The 17,330-nt window shown below is 39.7% G+C and overlaps 1 protein-coding gene across 6 annotated transcripts in view; it reads right to left on the bottom strand.

Moving 5' to 3' along the window:
* The window catches only part of FBXO38 (F-box protein 38), a 66,769-nt gene extending 51,887 nt beyond the window's left edge, over nucleotides 1-14,882 (bottom strand). For 4 of the 6 annotated variants that reach the window (XM_052642939.1, XM_052642944.1, XM_052642946.1 and 1 more), the window contains exons 1-4: nucleotides 14,824-14,882; nucleotides 8,695-8,726; nucleotides 6,698-6,888; nucleotides 2,331-2,464 (exon numbers count right to left, since the gene is read on the bottom strand). In XM_052642939.1, coding sequence (XP_052498899.1) covers nucleotides 2,331-2,464; nucleotides 6,698-6,825 — 262 coding nt within the window. In that variant the 5' untranslated portion in view covers nucleotides 6,826-6,888; nucleotides 8,695-8,726; nucleotides 14,824-14,882. Of the gene's footprint in view, nucleotides 1-2,330; nucleotides 2,465-6,697; nucleotides 6,889-8,694; nucleotides 8,727-9,630; nucleotides 9,769-14,823 lie in introns of those variants that run through there. The other 2 variants (XM_052642941.1, XM_052642942.1) reach the window with 2 other exon arrangements.
* Nucleotides 14,883-17,330: the final 2,448 nt, after the last annotated feature.

Here is a 17,330-nt window from a genome sequence, read left to right as displayed (position 1 = left end):
GCTAGTGCTTGGTAAGTAGAGAGATAAGTATCTTAATTTTTGTTTCTAATGGAGGCCATCAGCAAGGCAACTGTTTATTCACTAATAATAAATAAAATTAATAATTTTCAAGAATAAAAATTTCCAAACCATTAAGTCTTACTACAGTTTTCAAAAGTTGTTCTAGTCGTACAGGGCTAGTCAAGATGCTGTGTAAACTCCAAATTCACAAATAATGAAGATTAAGAAGGGACCTCGGAGATTACCTGGTCTCTCTAATTGTAACAGTCCTCATTATTGTTCTGTATAGTAACTCTACTGACTAAGCCATTCAACGTGTTAATCATTTCACATATCTACTCTCACAACCCAATGAAAAAGTTTATCACCCCATTTAAAAATATAAAAAATGAACATTACCTTTGCCAATGGCCAACCTCTTTTGTTGTATATTACACATTGCCTCCCACCCAAGAATGGGTAAAGTTCCACCTTTACACATTTGGTAGGAGAGTCCAAGAATATCACATAGGTAAACCATATAATGCTATATAAAAACCTTACTTAGCAGTATTATATAGAGTATCAGGGTATAAACTCCAGAGACTAGACCCAAGTGGCACTAGCAAAGCAGGGTTCGGTTCGGTTCGGTTCGGTTCAGTTCAGTCGCTCAGTCATGTCCGACTCTTTGCGACCCCATGAATCGCAGCATGCCAGGCCTCCCTGTCCATCACCAACTCCCGGAGTTCACTCAGACTCACGTCCATCGAGTCCGTGATGCCATCCAGCCATCTCATCCTCTGTCATCCCCTTTTCCTTCTGCCCCCAATCCCTCCCAGCATCAGAGTCTTTTCCAATGAGTCAACTCTTCGCATGAGGTGGCCAAAGTACTGGAGTTTCAGCTTTAGCATCATTCCTTCCAAAGAAATCCCAGGGTTGATCTCCTTCAAAATGGACTGGTTGGATCTCCTTGCAGTCCAAGGGACTCTCAAGAGTCTTCTCCAACACCACAGTTCAAAAGCATCAATTCTTCGGCGCTCAGCCTTCTTCACAGTCCAACTCTCACATCCATACATGACTACTGGAAAAACCATAGCCTTGACTAGACGGACCTTAGTCGGCAAAGTAATGTCTCTGCTTTTGAATATGCTATCTAGGTTGGTCATAACTTTTCTTCCAAGGAGTAAGCGTCTTTTAATTTCATGGCTGTAGTCACCATCTGCAGTGATTTTGGAGCCCCAAAAAATAAAGTCTGACACTGTTTAGTGAGATCTTATTCTAGGCTAGAGACTTTCGATTTCACTTTTTTACATTTGTTACACTGATGTAAGCCTTGGGCTCACAGATATTTATCTGTCACAGGTATTTACTTATCACAGGTATTTATCAGTCTAAAAGAAGCCAGCAATGTAAAAACACATTCTTCTCTAGTTCGATAAGGGGCAGAGATTTTCACTGGAAGACTGCCCACACGGGAGCTCTGCTATCCTGTCTCTTTAGAGCATTAACCCCATCTCCACAATTCCTACTGGCCTAACCTCTGTTAAAGCAAATCTAATAAAACATGTAACAGTCCTTTTCACATTGCCCCTAATTTTTTCTTTTCTCTATCTCTGCAATATGATAAATCCTCTTCCCTTACAACAGTTTCTTTAAAGTATCTGAAGATAAACATCACACCAAGCTAGGTTCTAGCCTCAAGTCTCTGCAGTGTTCTTCAAAAAAGATATAGTGATAACTCTGATCAAGTGACAAAATTATCAGTTGACTGATGAACTCTTAAAAGACTATGTAGCAACCCAAACTGTACAACATCTCAGTATTTCAGAGGCAGTCTGTTCTGTTCCCCATAACAGAACAGAGCAAGACAATAATCTCCTCAGCCCTTCACTTCTATTAAGCTCCCCACCACTCCACTCTGCCCAGCATGATGGCTTCATCACATTTTCAAAATATCAGGATATGAATACTGTTGATCAAAGGTAGTTTAAAAAGACACTCAAAATTGCTAAGCATTAAAGTGGAGTTATTAAAGGACTGCTGTTAACTGAAAAGAAGCCTAATTAGCCGTTAATATTAATTCTTCCCTTTTAGGTGTGCTCCGCTTAACTAAAGTCATTGACTTTTTCAGTGGTCTCTTTACCTGAGGTCCATTTGTTATGGTTAGGCTACTAACTTTTTTGAGTTCTTCACGTGAAAGGCCAATGCATAATTTGAGAAAATTCCAAGACCTAGTATAGACCTTCTAAAAGTGTTAAGACTATCCCAAAGCAACAAGTAACTTTTGATGGGAACACTTTTATTAGTTTCCAGTGGGGCTCCACTGTACATTACAGGCTAAATTTACTTACCACTTGGCATGTATTCCCACCATCGCCCTGCACAGAGATCTACAACCCTTACAACTCTCAGATACAGGGTGACTGCTTCCTTTAGCTTCCGGGAAAGACACTCCATACACATGATATCCTGCAGGGGGAGGTACCTTTGTAAGAGAAAGAAACCCGGATTTATCAAGTGGGTAATTACTTCATCTAACTGACAGGTTATTTTTTCCCTTCCTCCATTCTCCTGCCTCTAAAGTAAAATAAGACCCTAGGAATATTCACCAGGTTTTAAGATTAATATAAATACATAGGATTTTACCTAAAAAAAAAAAAAAAATCAGCAAATACTTAAGCATCCAAAGGAAGTGTTGAGCTCCCTCCATATAGCATTGTATAAATTCTGCCTTTCTCCTTATAAGAACAAAGAAAATCTAAAAGAAAAAAAAAAGTCAGTACATTTCAAGGTATGGTGATACGGGAATGTAAAAAAGATTAGAGAGAAATGATTAATTTAAACCTAACCTATATTATTTTATAGTTTTATAGAATCCATTTCCTAACGTGGCTAAAAATATTCCTCTCTGGTCCTGTTCACCACCACAAAGAATCTCTACTATCTTCTTTATCAATGGATCTGTATACTAAGTTTACAGTGTACCTTTTTCCCTAGATCTTTTACCTTTTAATCACATGTTCTTTAAGTACTGCATAAGCATAAACTCATCTGAATTACAATTTTCTTTTTCTAACCTCCCCTGTTATCTGCTTCCTTCATGAAACTTTTCAACTAACCTCTACTTTTGTTCTGTTTCCAGTAATACAAATATATTATATATTTTGAGAGATCAGAAAAATTTCATCTCTCTTTCTCAACAGACCTAGGTTAATTTAAGGGAAAAGTAAAAAAGGTAAAGCTCCTCTTTATTGACCTGGTGTTGCATCACAGACACTGTACTATAGCCACTGTTTCATTTCACAACTTTGCAAGCTAGGTTCTTTTCCTGTTTGCAACACAGCCCTCCCGCAATCCTTTTTCTTCCCTTCTCTGTTCTGCTGTGTTCCCCAGCCCCCCACCCATCCCTTTATGAATTGACTGGCCAGTGCAAGGCAGGGCAAAAGCTTTATGCTATTGCTAATCCCTTAGCTGAATGAATTCTTTAACATCTCTTACATGTTCTCTTAACCCTACCTACACTTCTCTGAGTGATTCCTTCATTATCTTCAAATTCCAGCCAAGTATATCTTGCTTTCTGCTAAAACTCTAATTGATATAGTAGGTGCTACCATTATTCCACTTTACAAGTAGTGAAACTCATCAAAAAGCTAACTAGAAAAAAAAGTTAACAGATAAGAGAGAGGAAGAGCATGGATGTCAACAGGTACATCTATTTCCTAAAAATTAAGCTAATTCTAAAGGAAGTCCAAGTACGCCTGCTGAATGTTTCTCTGCTCTATTTCCCCCCCCATATCTGGCCCCTTTGCTTTCTCCTTTGCTGCTGCTGCTGCTAAGTAGCTTCCGTCGTGTCCGACTCTGTGCGACCCCATAAATGGAAGCCCACCAGGCTTCCCCGTCCCTGGGATTCTCCAGGCAAGAACACTGGAGTGGGTTGCCATTTCCTTCTCCAATGTATGAAAGTGAAAAGTCAAAATGAAGTCACTCAGTCGTGTCTGACTCCTAACGACCCCACGGACTGCAGCCCACCAGGCGCCTCCATCCATGGGATTTTCCAGGCAAGAGTACTGGAGTGGGGTGCCAATGCCTTCTCTGTACTTTCTCCTTTATAACTATTTAAATGAAGTAAATAAAATAAAGTCAAATTTTCTACAAAAAAAAAAAATTATTGCCAACTTAATCTACAGTTTCTATTTCTCAGATATGAGGAAAATTTTCAGAAACTACATTACTATGCATTTTATAAACAATGAAAAACTGAATTTGTTTTCTAAATCAACTTTTGCCACTAAAATTTCCCCCATATCACTAATTTTTAACCAAAATATTTACCTTAGTTAATATTATTTAATATTACACTTCCTTGAAATAGAAACATTAGTAATCTTATGAAGATTAGATAAACAATGTATTTTTACTCCACAGATGCATGGTCAAAAAGCTGGAGTTCAAAAGACAGATCAAACATATTTTAGAAAAGATGTGTTTAACATGGCAGGTACAAAAAGATTGGGTTTCTTTTAAGGAAACCATAGTTTTTCTTATTTCATGAAAATATGCTAAACAGTTAGTACAGGGCTACAAAAAGAATCTTCAAATAAAAACTTTAGAAGCCCAAAAAATAAATGTTTATTTTTAGAATAAACATCTCAGACCAAATTCAAGCACTCAGCTTAATTCACAGTTATCACTACATTCTGCCAATCTGTTGCATGTTTTTTTCATAAAAACTAGGTTAGATGCTTCTACTTGATCCCACTCCTTCTACTGCCATATTCTGTTTGAACTGCAAAATCGAATCCACTATCAATTTAAAATATGATCAAATTTGTTTATAATATGTCCTATCATTAGTCAACAAACAACAAACACAAATCCCTAGAAACCAATTTACCTATCCTCTCCTGTAGAATTTCAATAGCTTCATTGTTTAATTCACTGAAACATTTAGAATACAGTTGTCAGCACGTACACCCATGGCTGATTCATGTCAATGAATGGCAAAAACCACCTCAATATTGTAAAGTAGTTTCCAATTAAAATAAATTAATTAACTTTATAAAAAGAACACAGCTGTCAGAGAGAAAAGAACATGTTTTATTATTTTCTTCAAATAGTTTTTAGGCTGTGACATCATCACTGAATAATCCACTCAGCTTTTCTTCACTGATGTGAATACCTAGTTTGTCATAAACCAGATCCCCACATATATTTGAATCCACATATGGAGTCTGTTTTACCCAACTGGCTGGCTATCTTCTCCCATACCAAATCTTTAATTATTTTATACTTTAGAATACATCTGAACATCTGCTAGGGTCAGACTATTTCTGGAAAATTTTGGCTACAGGATTTTTCCTGCCAGATTAACTTTACTATCATCTTGCTATTTTTTTTTTTAAAGGTTGATTTATTGGGCCTTCTATTACCAGACAGAACTGAACAAAAACTACACTGACAGAATAACAAACTGCAGAAGATAAAGACTGAGACAAATTTATACTGAAAAAAAATGAAGTGCCTATGGTTCCCCAAAGTAACTCTATCACTATTTTATATAATCTGCAAATATTTAATAGTTTTTTATATATTGAAAACCTTTCTAGGAACTTCGTATGTGGAAATTTCCCCTAAGTAAATAATCTAAAATAATGAAAAATTCAAATGTTTAGAGAAGTTAATTGCATTATTTAAGAGAAAAATTAGAAGTAATCCAGATGAAATATAAGAATAAAGGTAATTACATCATAGTCAGTGGAATAGAAAGCAGTGACTAAAATGATAAAGGCCATGTAGTAATATGAAAAAAGGCACAACAAAATCATAATCACTAATGTTTTGTGTCATGTGGTGTATAAAGTACTTTAAAACAATTATCTCAGATGGGAGGGAGGTTCAAGAGAGAGGGGACATACATATATCTATGGCTGATTCATGTTGATGTTCGACAGAAAACAAAATTCTATAAAGCAATTATCCTTCAATTAAAAAATTAAATTAAAAAAATAATTATCTCACTGAATCCTCATAATAACATCTTTATATCTATCATTGGTCCACAGCTAGCAAATGAGACTCAAGAATCAAACTCTGATCTCTCATCCCAGAGACAAAGTATGTTAGGATGTGTTTATTTGAGTAATAATGAAAGAAGAGAGCAGGAGAAATTATAATGACAGAGTTTTTTGGTTGTCTTTTTGGATTTGTTTCTGGTTTTTGTAACAGCTGTTAAGTACAGTTTAGATAAAAATATAATTTTTAAAAAAAGGTTTTGAAAAAAATTTGTCAAAACAATCTTAATGTGTACACTGCATAGGGGGGTTACTATTTCACAAAACTTTTTTTTCCATTTACTTACATATATGTGCACACTGAGGAAAATGTTGCTTCTTACTGTGGACTGTAATCAAAAAGTCAGAAACACTGTCTTATGCTGTACACAAATGGTACTGTAATAATAAAAGTCAACAAATCTATCAGTAAGAATTCTAAGAAGCCTGGAATGTTAACAGTCTAGATAATGTCTGCCCAACAGAACTTTCTGCAACAAAGCAAAGTTCTTGACTGTCTGTGCCATCCTATACAGTAGCCACTAGCCATACCAGATCTTTAATTTAAACACCACATGTAGTTAGTGACTACCACACTGGACAGACAGCTCTAGGATTTGCTTCTACCTATAAATTCCAGGTAGGTGAAAATCCAAACAAAACCTTACCTAAAAATATGGCAAAGCACTTCATGTGAAAGTTGATTCATATAGTCCTTTGTTTCATCGGATACTGCTTCCTCAGGAATTTCATTATTCGTGAGACATGTTTTAACACTTTTCTTTCGTGGACCCATTGCTGTGTTAGCTCCAGGGTCAAAGAGCAAATCTCCCCTCTTGGTTACTTGACTTCAAAGCACCTGAAAGCAACCAGTGATTAGAGAAGACTAAAACACGCCAAACCCAGACAGAAATTATCCTTATAAAACATAGGTAAAACAATGTCTATTCTAGAATACAGACACAACAGTTGTGCTATTACAATGATACAGGCTACATTCAAATTAACAAAAATATTACACAAAAGGCACAGAATGTCTTTTTTTCTGAAGAGAAGTAAAGGTAAAAACTAATTATTTAGAATGAGCAAAAATCCAAAGAATAGGGAGTTCCTGGATTCTATTTGTACTGTTGCTTCCTAGCTAATTCACTCAATTTCTCCTGTGTGTAAGGTAAGATCATTAAACCAGATACTGGTGCTTATGATTCTAGGATTGCCCTTAACGCAGCAGAAAGTAGAAGACTCTTAGATTCTAGTCCTGGGTCAGCCCCAGATTATTTCTATGAACTTGGAACCACTGTTTAAATTCTTCATTCTCCCACCAATAAAGTGTGAGAACCCGATTCCACCAGTGGGTCACATATCCATTTAAGAATTTGATTAAAAAATAATAACAACAACAACCTTTTCCACAAAAAAACAAACAAAAAAAACTGCTTAATTTTATATGCAACTTCAGAAGAAGAATAAAACTACCCTTTTTCCTCTCTCTCTCCCATATATATTAAGGAGCAGAAGTTAATTCACTTTCGTACTAAACGTATGTATTGTTTGTGTGTTTGTGGGAAGAAGGAGGGGATGAGAGGGAGAAAGAAGGAAGAACGGAGTGGGGAGAAGAGATAAAAGTCAGATGAGCGAACTTCCACCTAGAGGTTTATTTTATTTTGTAGGTCAGGTTAAGAGGGAACTATGTGAAAACAGTGTCATTTTTTTAAATAAAATCTTTATTATTTTCTGATTATAAAGTTACTGTATGCTCATTATAGAAAGTCTGTATAGAAAAGTATAAAGATGTAGAAAAGTTATACCACTCAAGGCAACCAGTATATTTCCTTCTAATCATTTTTTTCTGTGCATGTTTTAACCTAGTCGAGATCATATATATAGTTTTACCTATTCATGTACAATAGTCACTCAACATAAGAAAATTTTCCTGTGCTATTAAAATCCTATTTTTTAGTAACTGAATTTGCATAGAAAGTGAATATAGCAAAATTTACTGAACTGTTCTATTACTGAATATTGACTGTGCTTGGTCAGTCATGTCCATGTGGTCTCTTGTGACCCCCATGGACTGCAGCCCACCAGACTTCTCTGTCCATGGGACCCCTCAGACAAGAATAATAGTGTCATTTAAATAGTATTATCAATTATCTCTGGTAAAATTCTGAAAAATTAGCTGGACTCAAAGTGAGAACTCTAGAGTTCAGAGCTTAATCATGTTACAGTGATGCAAAGAATTGCTGCTGCAAATCTGTCAGTCTCTCATTTACAGTGTTTGCTCCCTTTTATGCACCACTGTTTTTTCTTAATTATACTGGTACTACCAACAGTTTGTAAAGTGGACCACGTGCTTCCATTTTCTTACAGAGATGAGTCAATAAATGCATCACCTTTTCTTGATGACCTGAAGTGATCAATATGAATACACATGATATTCTTCAATATATTCTCAGGGATTAGTGAACTATATGGAGTTCCTGGGGCTCCTTTGCTTCAGCAGATGGGAGAAAGCTACAAGGCGAAGTGAATTCTTATATTTTTGTGTGTGCATGTGTGTGTATGCTCTGGTCTCTTCTCTCACTGAACGGTTATGCACTGTGAATTATGGCAGGTGTCAGGATGCTTGCTCCTCTCTGCACGCCACCCAAACACACACACTAACCTCTTAATTTGCTGCTTCTAATCAGCTATGGCCTGGAAAACCAAAGAAATAAATGTTTAGAATTGTGGGTAGATTAATATCAACATGCACTTAGTACTATGGCTTGAAGGAATTCTACAGAGTAGGTACATGAGCTATAGTTCACTGAATTTGTTTTTAAAGAAATATATACACATGATCAAACAGAAACCAAATCAGCCTACAAGAAATCCTAGTTTCCAGAGCATAAAATGTTTCCAATCTGATCAAGCACCTTTCCAATCTAATTTTTCAATTTTTACCACTTGCTCATTCCAGCCACACCAATCTCAGTTCATGCATTTATTTCACATTCATCTTTTATTCCCAATAAGCTACTAACTCTGGCTAGAAAGTCCTTCCTTTCCCTTTCTTTTTCATTTTTGCTAGAAAGGCATTATTCTGCCTTCAAAATCTAGTTTAAACGTTAGGTTCTCTGAGAAAATGTCTCCTATTAAACTTCTCTTCTGAGGTCCCTGTAATACTTCACTAACATATGCTTCTCCCATCGCAACTTGGATAGTATTTTACTGATTGTGTCTCTTCCAGGAAAAGGAAAAAGAATCTCAATCTCATGCCACTGGGTGATGACAAGTCCTCGTTCATAGTGAATCATACATCTGACGTGTAACTATCCATCAGTCTTTCCATTCTTCCATATGTGTTCAGCAGCAAGGCTCCTAAGAACCATTTCATGCTCTTATGAGCATTCTATTTGCCACTACAGCACTCAATGATCTCAGCAACAAGCCTGTAACCCTGGCAAAAATATAATCACACTCTAATAAGAACACAAAATAGCTACCCTGAGGCATTCAAATACGCTGGCAAGACTATTAATCAGTACAGACCAGTCCAACCATGGATTAATTCTCCAGTTATGTTATTTAGCACATGCTTCACCCTTTATGCCCTCACCTTTGCTGACTCTAATCATTCATGGATACCATGTTCTTGACTTCATGCTTTGAGTAAAAATCCTTCTTGGCTCTTCATCCTCCTTTTACTAAGTGGTGTAGGTCTGCTACCCTCATCTCATGATTCTACTTTTCATCGCTCCTTATTTCGCAATAGTGAGGTTTTGTGTGCATCAGATATCGTAGCTCTAGTGCACAACATACACTTGAAATTTTAAACAAACAGACTGCTCCTTAAATATCACAGAGTTTATATAAATTTCCCTCGTTTAGAACTCAGAAAAATATTTACTCACAGATATGAAATTATACAACATTATAGAAAGGTCAGGTTAGGTCTCCAGCAAGCCCACAAAGATCCATTTAACCTAATATGCATTAACACTAACTACCAAAGAGCCTAAGTTAGTAGGACTGTAACAGAACTTTAGGTGAAATTGTATATATAGTTCCCATATTGTCTCGAATTGAAAACCTGGTCACAGAGCTACTTATTTGTCAGCAAGTGGAGTGGTGATGCCCCTGCTACAAGCCTTCAGTGGGGAAGGGACTCATGGAGATGAACACTGGGGTAGAGGATAAGACTTCCATCTTCTACCTAGGGGCTTTAACAGCTCAGGACCCACACCTAGGAATCGCCAAGTCCTCTCCAGCCCCAGTAGTGCCCCTGGCACTACTAAAGACTTCTTCAAGGACTCAATTCTTCTCCCTCACCACTACTCAAACTCTATTAAAAACAAACAACATCAACCAAAACACCCCACACAACTGTTTCAACTGAAGCTGGCTTCATCATCACTTGAGTGAAATACATGACTAGACTATGCTGACAGCATTTAATCCCAAGCACTAAGTACATAGGCCTGGTATTCCTGTTTGAGAAGAAAACACTATGAAAGACACAGAGACCTAGTGATGATGAAGTCTCTCTTATATATGCACTCTCTCTACTGCTTGTCTTTCAGTGGAATGAAGGATAAAAGCAGGTGGCAACAGAAAACTATGACAACTAGCCTTCTATGTCTTGGTTTCCTCCTACCCTTCTCTCCAAAATATCACCACTTGTCACCTGAGAAACTCAGCAAGGTAGGAGCGGTCCAAAGCAGCAATAGGCTGAAAGGGGAAAAGAGGGAAATTCCAGTTATCAGCAGTAGATAAAGATGACACATAGGAACAAGTTCGGAGAAGGCAATGGCACCCCACTCCAGTACTCTTGCCTGGAAAATCCCATGGACAGAGGAACCTGGTAGGCTGCAGTCCATGGGGTCGCTAAGAGTCGGATACGACTGAGCGACTTCACTTTGACTTTTCACTTTCATGCACTGGAGAAGGAAATGGCAACCCACTCCAGTGTTCTTGCCTGGAGAATCCCAGGAATGGTGGAGCCTGATGGGCTGCCATCTACGGGGTCGCACAAAGTCGGACACGACTGAAGCAACTTAGCAGCAGCAGCGGGAACAAGTTTAGCAGAGGAGTTATGGAGGGTAAGGAGAGATGAGTATAAATAACGAGTACAAATATATAGAGACTATTATTTGCAGCAACAGGTGTTATTTGGGGGGGGATTCCCGGGTGGCACAGTGGTAGAGAATCTACCTGCTAATGCAGGAGACACAAGAGATGCGGGTTTGACCTGTGGGCCGGGAAGATCCCCTGGAGCAGGAAATGGCAACCCGCTCCTGTATTCTTGCCTGCAAAATCCCACGGACAGAGGAGTCTGGCAGGCTGCAGTCCATGGGGTTGCATGCACGCCTAGGTGGAAGAGTCAGTCACGACTGAGCACACGCACACAAGTTCTGGAGGCTAAGACTCTAAACCTCTAAGAAATGTCATTCTGAATGACAAAACTCATTTTCAAGGAAAGTTAAAAGGTGAAAGGTCCCTCAGAGATTAGTCACACAGTTCTTAATTTTTTGTGGGTCACAAACCCATTTGGGACTATGACAACAATTGTACATCCCCCCAAGAGAAAAACAAAACACTTCGAGACTCATATACTTTCAGGGGCTTCACAGAGACATGCAAGCTCTTCACCAGGATGCTATCCAAACCTGGTTCCTTAATTTTTAGATAGACAAACAGAACCAGAGGGTAAAAGTCACTTGCCAAGGGCATATATTAAGCGTCAGAGTTTATGCTGGGATTCAGATTTTTCAGCCTACACTGTATAACCTGTCATCAAGTCAGTCCTCTGCACTTCAGCCGGCTGCCACATTCCAGAACTATGCCCCAGTGCTTGGAGACGCACTTCTTGATGCTCTGATAAAACTGCTGCTGACCACACCCTCCTTCACAAATTAGAGCCCATGGTCCATCTAATTTGATTCCCACACAATAGCCTACAGAAGCCCTCAGTCTCTACAGTCATCCTGTAAAGCTGTGTAGCAGACTTTAGCCAAAGGAAGCATTGTTTTTGTTTTAGTGGTCCAAGTACATTTAGTGTTTTGTTTTAGTGGTCCAAGTACATTCTAACTAACAATAAGTCTGAGTTGTTTCTGAATATTCTTTAAATTTGAGAAACTCAACAAGGGAAGGAAGGTCCTTTTCAATTTCTTAGGCTGCTTCGTTCCTTGCAACCTGCCAGTTCAAGTGTCCCCCTATCCCAAGCTAGACTACCTATCCTCTACTAATTTAATTCATCCTGGTTGCTCCCAAATTAATCCCTCTCTTTTAAACCTTAACCCTCAAGGCTATTTCTACTATTTGCTGAGGAGCACCAACATGTCCTTGCTTGCAAAAATCATTTCCCTTTTTATTCTCTATTCCCATTGGAGAAGTTTTAACACTTATTGTACACAACTCTATCACTGATACCTATAAAAAGTCTTACATAAATCCACTCCTTTACTCCCCAAATGTCCAACTTAGAAATCTTGTTATACCTTGTCAACATCTTCTTCCATCTCTCTTATTCTAATTACTCTCTTCCTCAGATCACACTGGACCTTCCAAGGTACATGTTTGTTTCTTACTAACATACTTTATAAGGAAGAGATAAACTGACTTATCTTACAATTAATTAGAAAACTTAGGGACCTCTTCTTTTATTGGACTTTCACAATACTGAATCAATTTCCCACTTTGTATCTAATTAATAACAATTTTTTTGAGAAACTCCTTTTTTAAAACTTGCTATTATCAATCTATCCATCCATCCAACCATCCCCTCACTTGATTTATTTTTTTATTGCCTACTAGGTGCTAGGTAGTGACAAAGCCTTTCCTCCCATGAAGCTCCACCGTCAAGGGCTCCTCTGCCCCTTAGGTTTCTAACACCTTTCTTTAGTTGTTGTTGTTTTGGCTTCAGTTTGCTCATATCAAATATTGTATGTCACTTAATCTGATACCATTCCTCATAGATCTTCCGTCTACCACCTAGAACAGCCTCTCCTCCCTAAAGAAATGCTGCACCACATCCACCAAGTTGCTCAGATAAAAAACAAACAAATGAGAAAAACAGAAGTACAGTGCTGAAAACATCTAGGAATCATCCAGTGGAATCTTTCATTTTCCAGATAAGGAAAGTGAGAACCAGAGAGGTAAGGCGGCTTGCCAGAAAGTATCAGTGCTGTACAAGGTACCAGTACTGGTGCTGTCTGTTATCTTTAACTCAAGTCCAGTTTTACTTCACTATGTCACTTTATTATAATCTGGCTTTTCCTTTTTCTCCTTTTCTATATCTTAGTATCTTTTTTTTTTTTTTTTAACTAAAGAGTGTACCTCCAGGGACACAGTCATTCAAACACACACACACAAAAGTTTACACAAAGAGGACATACGAATCACAGCACAACAAATTTTAAAGAGAAAGAGCCTTAGTGATAACCTAGACCAGGAATTGTAACAAATGAGATTTAAAAATTAGAAACACAGATTTTTCTATCTGTATGGCTACATAATATGCACCCTCCATATCTCACCTTTCCCTTCCCCCAGAAAATCATGGATCTATAGTTATTATTTTATTCTTCATTTGCGCAGTTGTTGTTTAGTTGTTTAGTCCTGCGGGACTCTTTGCGACCCCATGGACTGTAGCCTGCAGTGCTCCTCTGTCCATGGGATTTCCCAGGCAAGAAAGAATACTAGAGTGGGTTGCCATTTCCTTTTCCAACGGATCTTCCTGATCAAGGGATCGAACCTGCGTTTCCTGCATTGGCAGGAGTGTTCTTTACCGCTCAGCCTGCAGAGTATGAGAAAGGGGATTAAGAACCTGTGACCTAATCTAACTAATTCATTTGTCTGATGAGAAATCTCCAGTCCAGAGAAAGGAAGGTATTTGCCCAAAGTAAGTAAACCAGCAATTTAGGAGCAATTTTAAGACAAAGGTCTGTTTTTCACATTTGCGTGTTTTACACTGCTGATATAGGTTCAAAAAACAAAGTCTTCAGGACAGAGCTTTTCAGCGCACAAGAAACACAGCAACCTTCCTAACTGCCCAGGTGCCCTTGGTTGGCTTGGTGTCTGGAAACAAATATGGTAGACACTTCTGATAAGTCATCTCCTGGTTACCCAAAAATGCAGAAAAGAGAGGCTTTCAGGCGTGTTTCTAAGGAAAGACTCCTTAAAAGGGAGTTGAGATTCTGACTTTTGAGCTCGGAGGGGCATCAAACGCACCCAACACCCTCATTTTACAGATATGTAAGCCGTGCCACAGAGAAGGGACATGGGCAAGGTCAGAGTGAGTCGGTGGACGAGGTAATACTAGAACTCCGGGCTCCCTATCCCCTGGTTGGCCGCCTCAACAGATGTATTCACCGCGTCCTGCTCGGATAATCTCCGCAGTAAGCTGACTACAGGCTTTAATTCACAGGTTAAAACACTGACTTAACATTAAAATCGTGGAATTTGTGACGCCCAGAGTACGACGGGGTCCCAGAAGTTGGCCAGGCCAGAACTCCCACTTTGTTCAGGAAATCCTGATTCATAGACAGTGCTATGTACTGGGATCTTGGGCAAAGTTCAGGCAAGGTGGCAAACGCCGCCACCAGGGCCTCGAAGACCAACCACTACAAACCCAATCCACCACAAACCCAAGCCCGGCTTTTCGAGGAGCTCTAGGCCCGAAAGGGGCCGGAGACCGAGAGCCCAACCGGTCGAGGGCCCTAGAGCCCGATCCAGCCGCCTCCACCCGCTGTACGCACCCTGGGCTCTGTAGTTCGCCGCCCGCCCCATGCCCACCAGCCCGCCGCCTCACCTATGCCAGCCCTCCGTTTGTTGTACTGGTGAAGGGGGAGGGAGAAACGCGACAAACACTTCCCGCGGACCCCACCGCCGCGACACTTCCGCTTCCGCCGCCCCTCGGGCACTTCCGGAATGTGGGCATCCGGGGCTTGGCCCATTCCCTGTGCCCATGTTGGGTGTGAGGCTCGGGCGTCCAGGCCTGGCAGCCATGTTAAGCGTGGCTTTTGGGTAAACTCGCGGCAAGTCCTTCATTCACGTGACAGCGTTACCACGCCCAAAGTGTGTAGCGTCTGCCGCGGGATAAACAGTCCAGATTCTGCGGTTTGCTTCTGGGTGGCTTTGGTGCGCCTTTCAGGGTTTCGCGTTTCTCGGTCGCAAAGTAGCTAAGTTCTGGTAGAGTTTTTTTTTTTTTTTTAACAAAACTTACTCACATGAAAACAGAAAAACTTTTTTTGGTGAGGGTGAGGTGGGGTAAAAACGTCAATGTTAAGTCAGCTTTTCTCTACATTTGGGACATTGTGTATGTACGTACTTTACAGTATTTTATAGTTTCCAAAGGATTTCCTCATCATTGTCTAATTGAACACTCGCCACGACCGTGATGTATTGGTAGGAGTTAATTTGACCCGTTTTTTTCCTTACAAAGATAATCTTCAGAGAGGGTGTGGACTGAAAAAAAACAAAACAAAAACCCCCACAGCCTAGAAGTAGGGAATTACCTTTTATTCAGCTCACTGGCTGAGGACTTCAGCTGTGGAGATGGCCTCTCAGATATCTGCGAGTGACTGTGTTGAAGAGGTAAGGCGTACAGATGTGTAGGAGAGTTTGCAAAAGAAAAAAAGCAGGTAGTTGAACGTGAAAATATTACTGCTGATTAAAGAAACAAAATGTCACATTAACTTAGCTCTTTTTTATGTATGAGGTAATATGAGAATCTGGGCTTAATGAAATCATTCTCTTGATATGTACCTTAACTTTCTAGGGTCTATAATCCTGTTTTTCTCCGAACTAAATCTCATTAGGATGCACCTTTAAGCACAGCTGCAGTGACTGATGGCTCCATGACCACAACAGTCTTTAACCGAAATGACACGAACCATTGTATGTCTGCAGAGATAATTGCTCAGTGTCACACAGCTAGACTGAAACCAGATTTTTTATACCTTCCAAATGCCTTGCCCCTAAATATGGGTGACCCTTGATTAACTCTGGGGTTAGGGGTCAAAATTTTGAATATGAGTTTACAGTAGGCCCTCCCTACTGTAGTCCACATCTGTGGGTTCAAGCAACCACAGACTACTCATTCTGTGACCGTGAGATGTCAACTCTAAGCTTCGGGTTTGTTAGGAAAAAAAGGATGTTGTTATGGTAAGTTCATACAAAACCACCGCAGAATTTAGAGGCTAACCATAATTTGTTAGGATTCTGTGAGTTAACTGGGCTCAGTTCAGTTCAATCACTCGGTCGTGTCTGACTCTTTGCGACCCCATGAATCGCAGCACGCCAGGCCTCCCTGTCCATCACCAACTCCCGGAGTTCACTCAGACTCACGTCCATCAAGTCCGTGATGCCATCCAGCCATCTCATCCTCGGTCGTCCCCTTCTCCTCCAGCCCCCAATCCCTCCCAGCATCAGAGTCTTTTCCAATGAGTCAGCTCTTCGCATGAGGTGGCCAAAGTACTGGAGTTTCAGCTTTAGCATCATTCCTTCCAAAGAAATCCCAGGGTTGATCTCCTTCAGAATGGACTGGTTGGATCTCTTTGCAGTCCAAGGGACTCTCAAGAGTCTTCTCTTACACCACAGTTCAAAAGCATCAATTCTTCAGTGCTCAGCCTTCTTCACAGTCCAACTCTCGCATCCATACATGACCACAGGTAAAACCATAGCCTTGACTAGATGGACCTTAGTTGACAAAGTAATGTCTCTGCTTTTGAATATGCTGTGTAGGTTGATCATAACTTTTCTTCCAAGGGCTCAGTTGGGCAGTTGTAAATTGGGGTTACATGCATTTGATATTGAATGTCGGCTGAGACTTTTAACTGCAAATTCAAATGGAAGTTGCATTGTGGACAATTTAGTCTGCAAGCCCTCTAGGCCCTCAGCTAAAACTATCAGAATACCTACACATGATTTACCTTCTGGTTTGGATTTCTCACAGCAGAGAGCTGGGTTATGATAGCGAGCACTCAGAAATAGAGTGGAAAGTGAGCTGTTCCAAGCAGTACAGGAGGAAACTCAAGGACAGGACTTCAAATGATTCAGCCTTGGGAGTCTCAGAAGTCACTTCTGTCACATTTTGTTGGTCAAGGAAGCCACCCAGATTGAAAATAAGAAGGGTAAGATTCCACCTCTTAATTTAATGAGTAGCAAAATATGGAGGGTCCGTCTTTAATTTACTACAGTACCTCCTTTGTTAGTTTGTTTTTTGTTGAGGGGGAGATATGTAGATTTTATTAGCACAGGCTTCAAAAAGGAAGGCTGGTAGCCCCACCAGTACAGCCTTGAGGGTGCACTTGAGTG

This window comes from Budorcas taxicolor, chromosome 7 (genome assembly GCF_023091745.1).
Source record: "Budorcas taxicolor isolate Tak-1 chromosome 7, Takin1.1, whole genome shotgun sequence".
NCBI classification, from domain to species: Eukaryota; Metazoa; Chordata; class Mammalia; order Artiodactyla; family Bovidae; genus Budorcas; species Budorcas taxicolor.
This window is presented reverse-complemented; position numbering and strand designations above follow the sequence as displayed.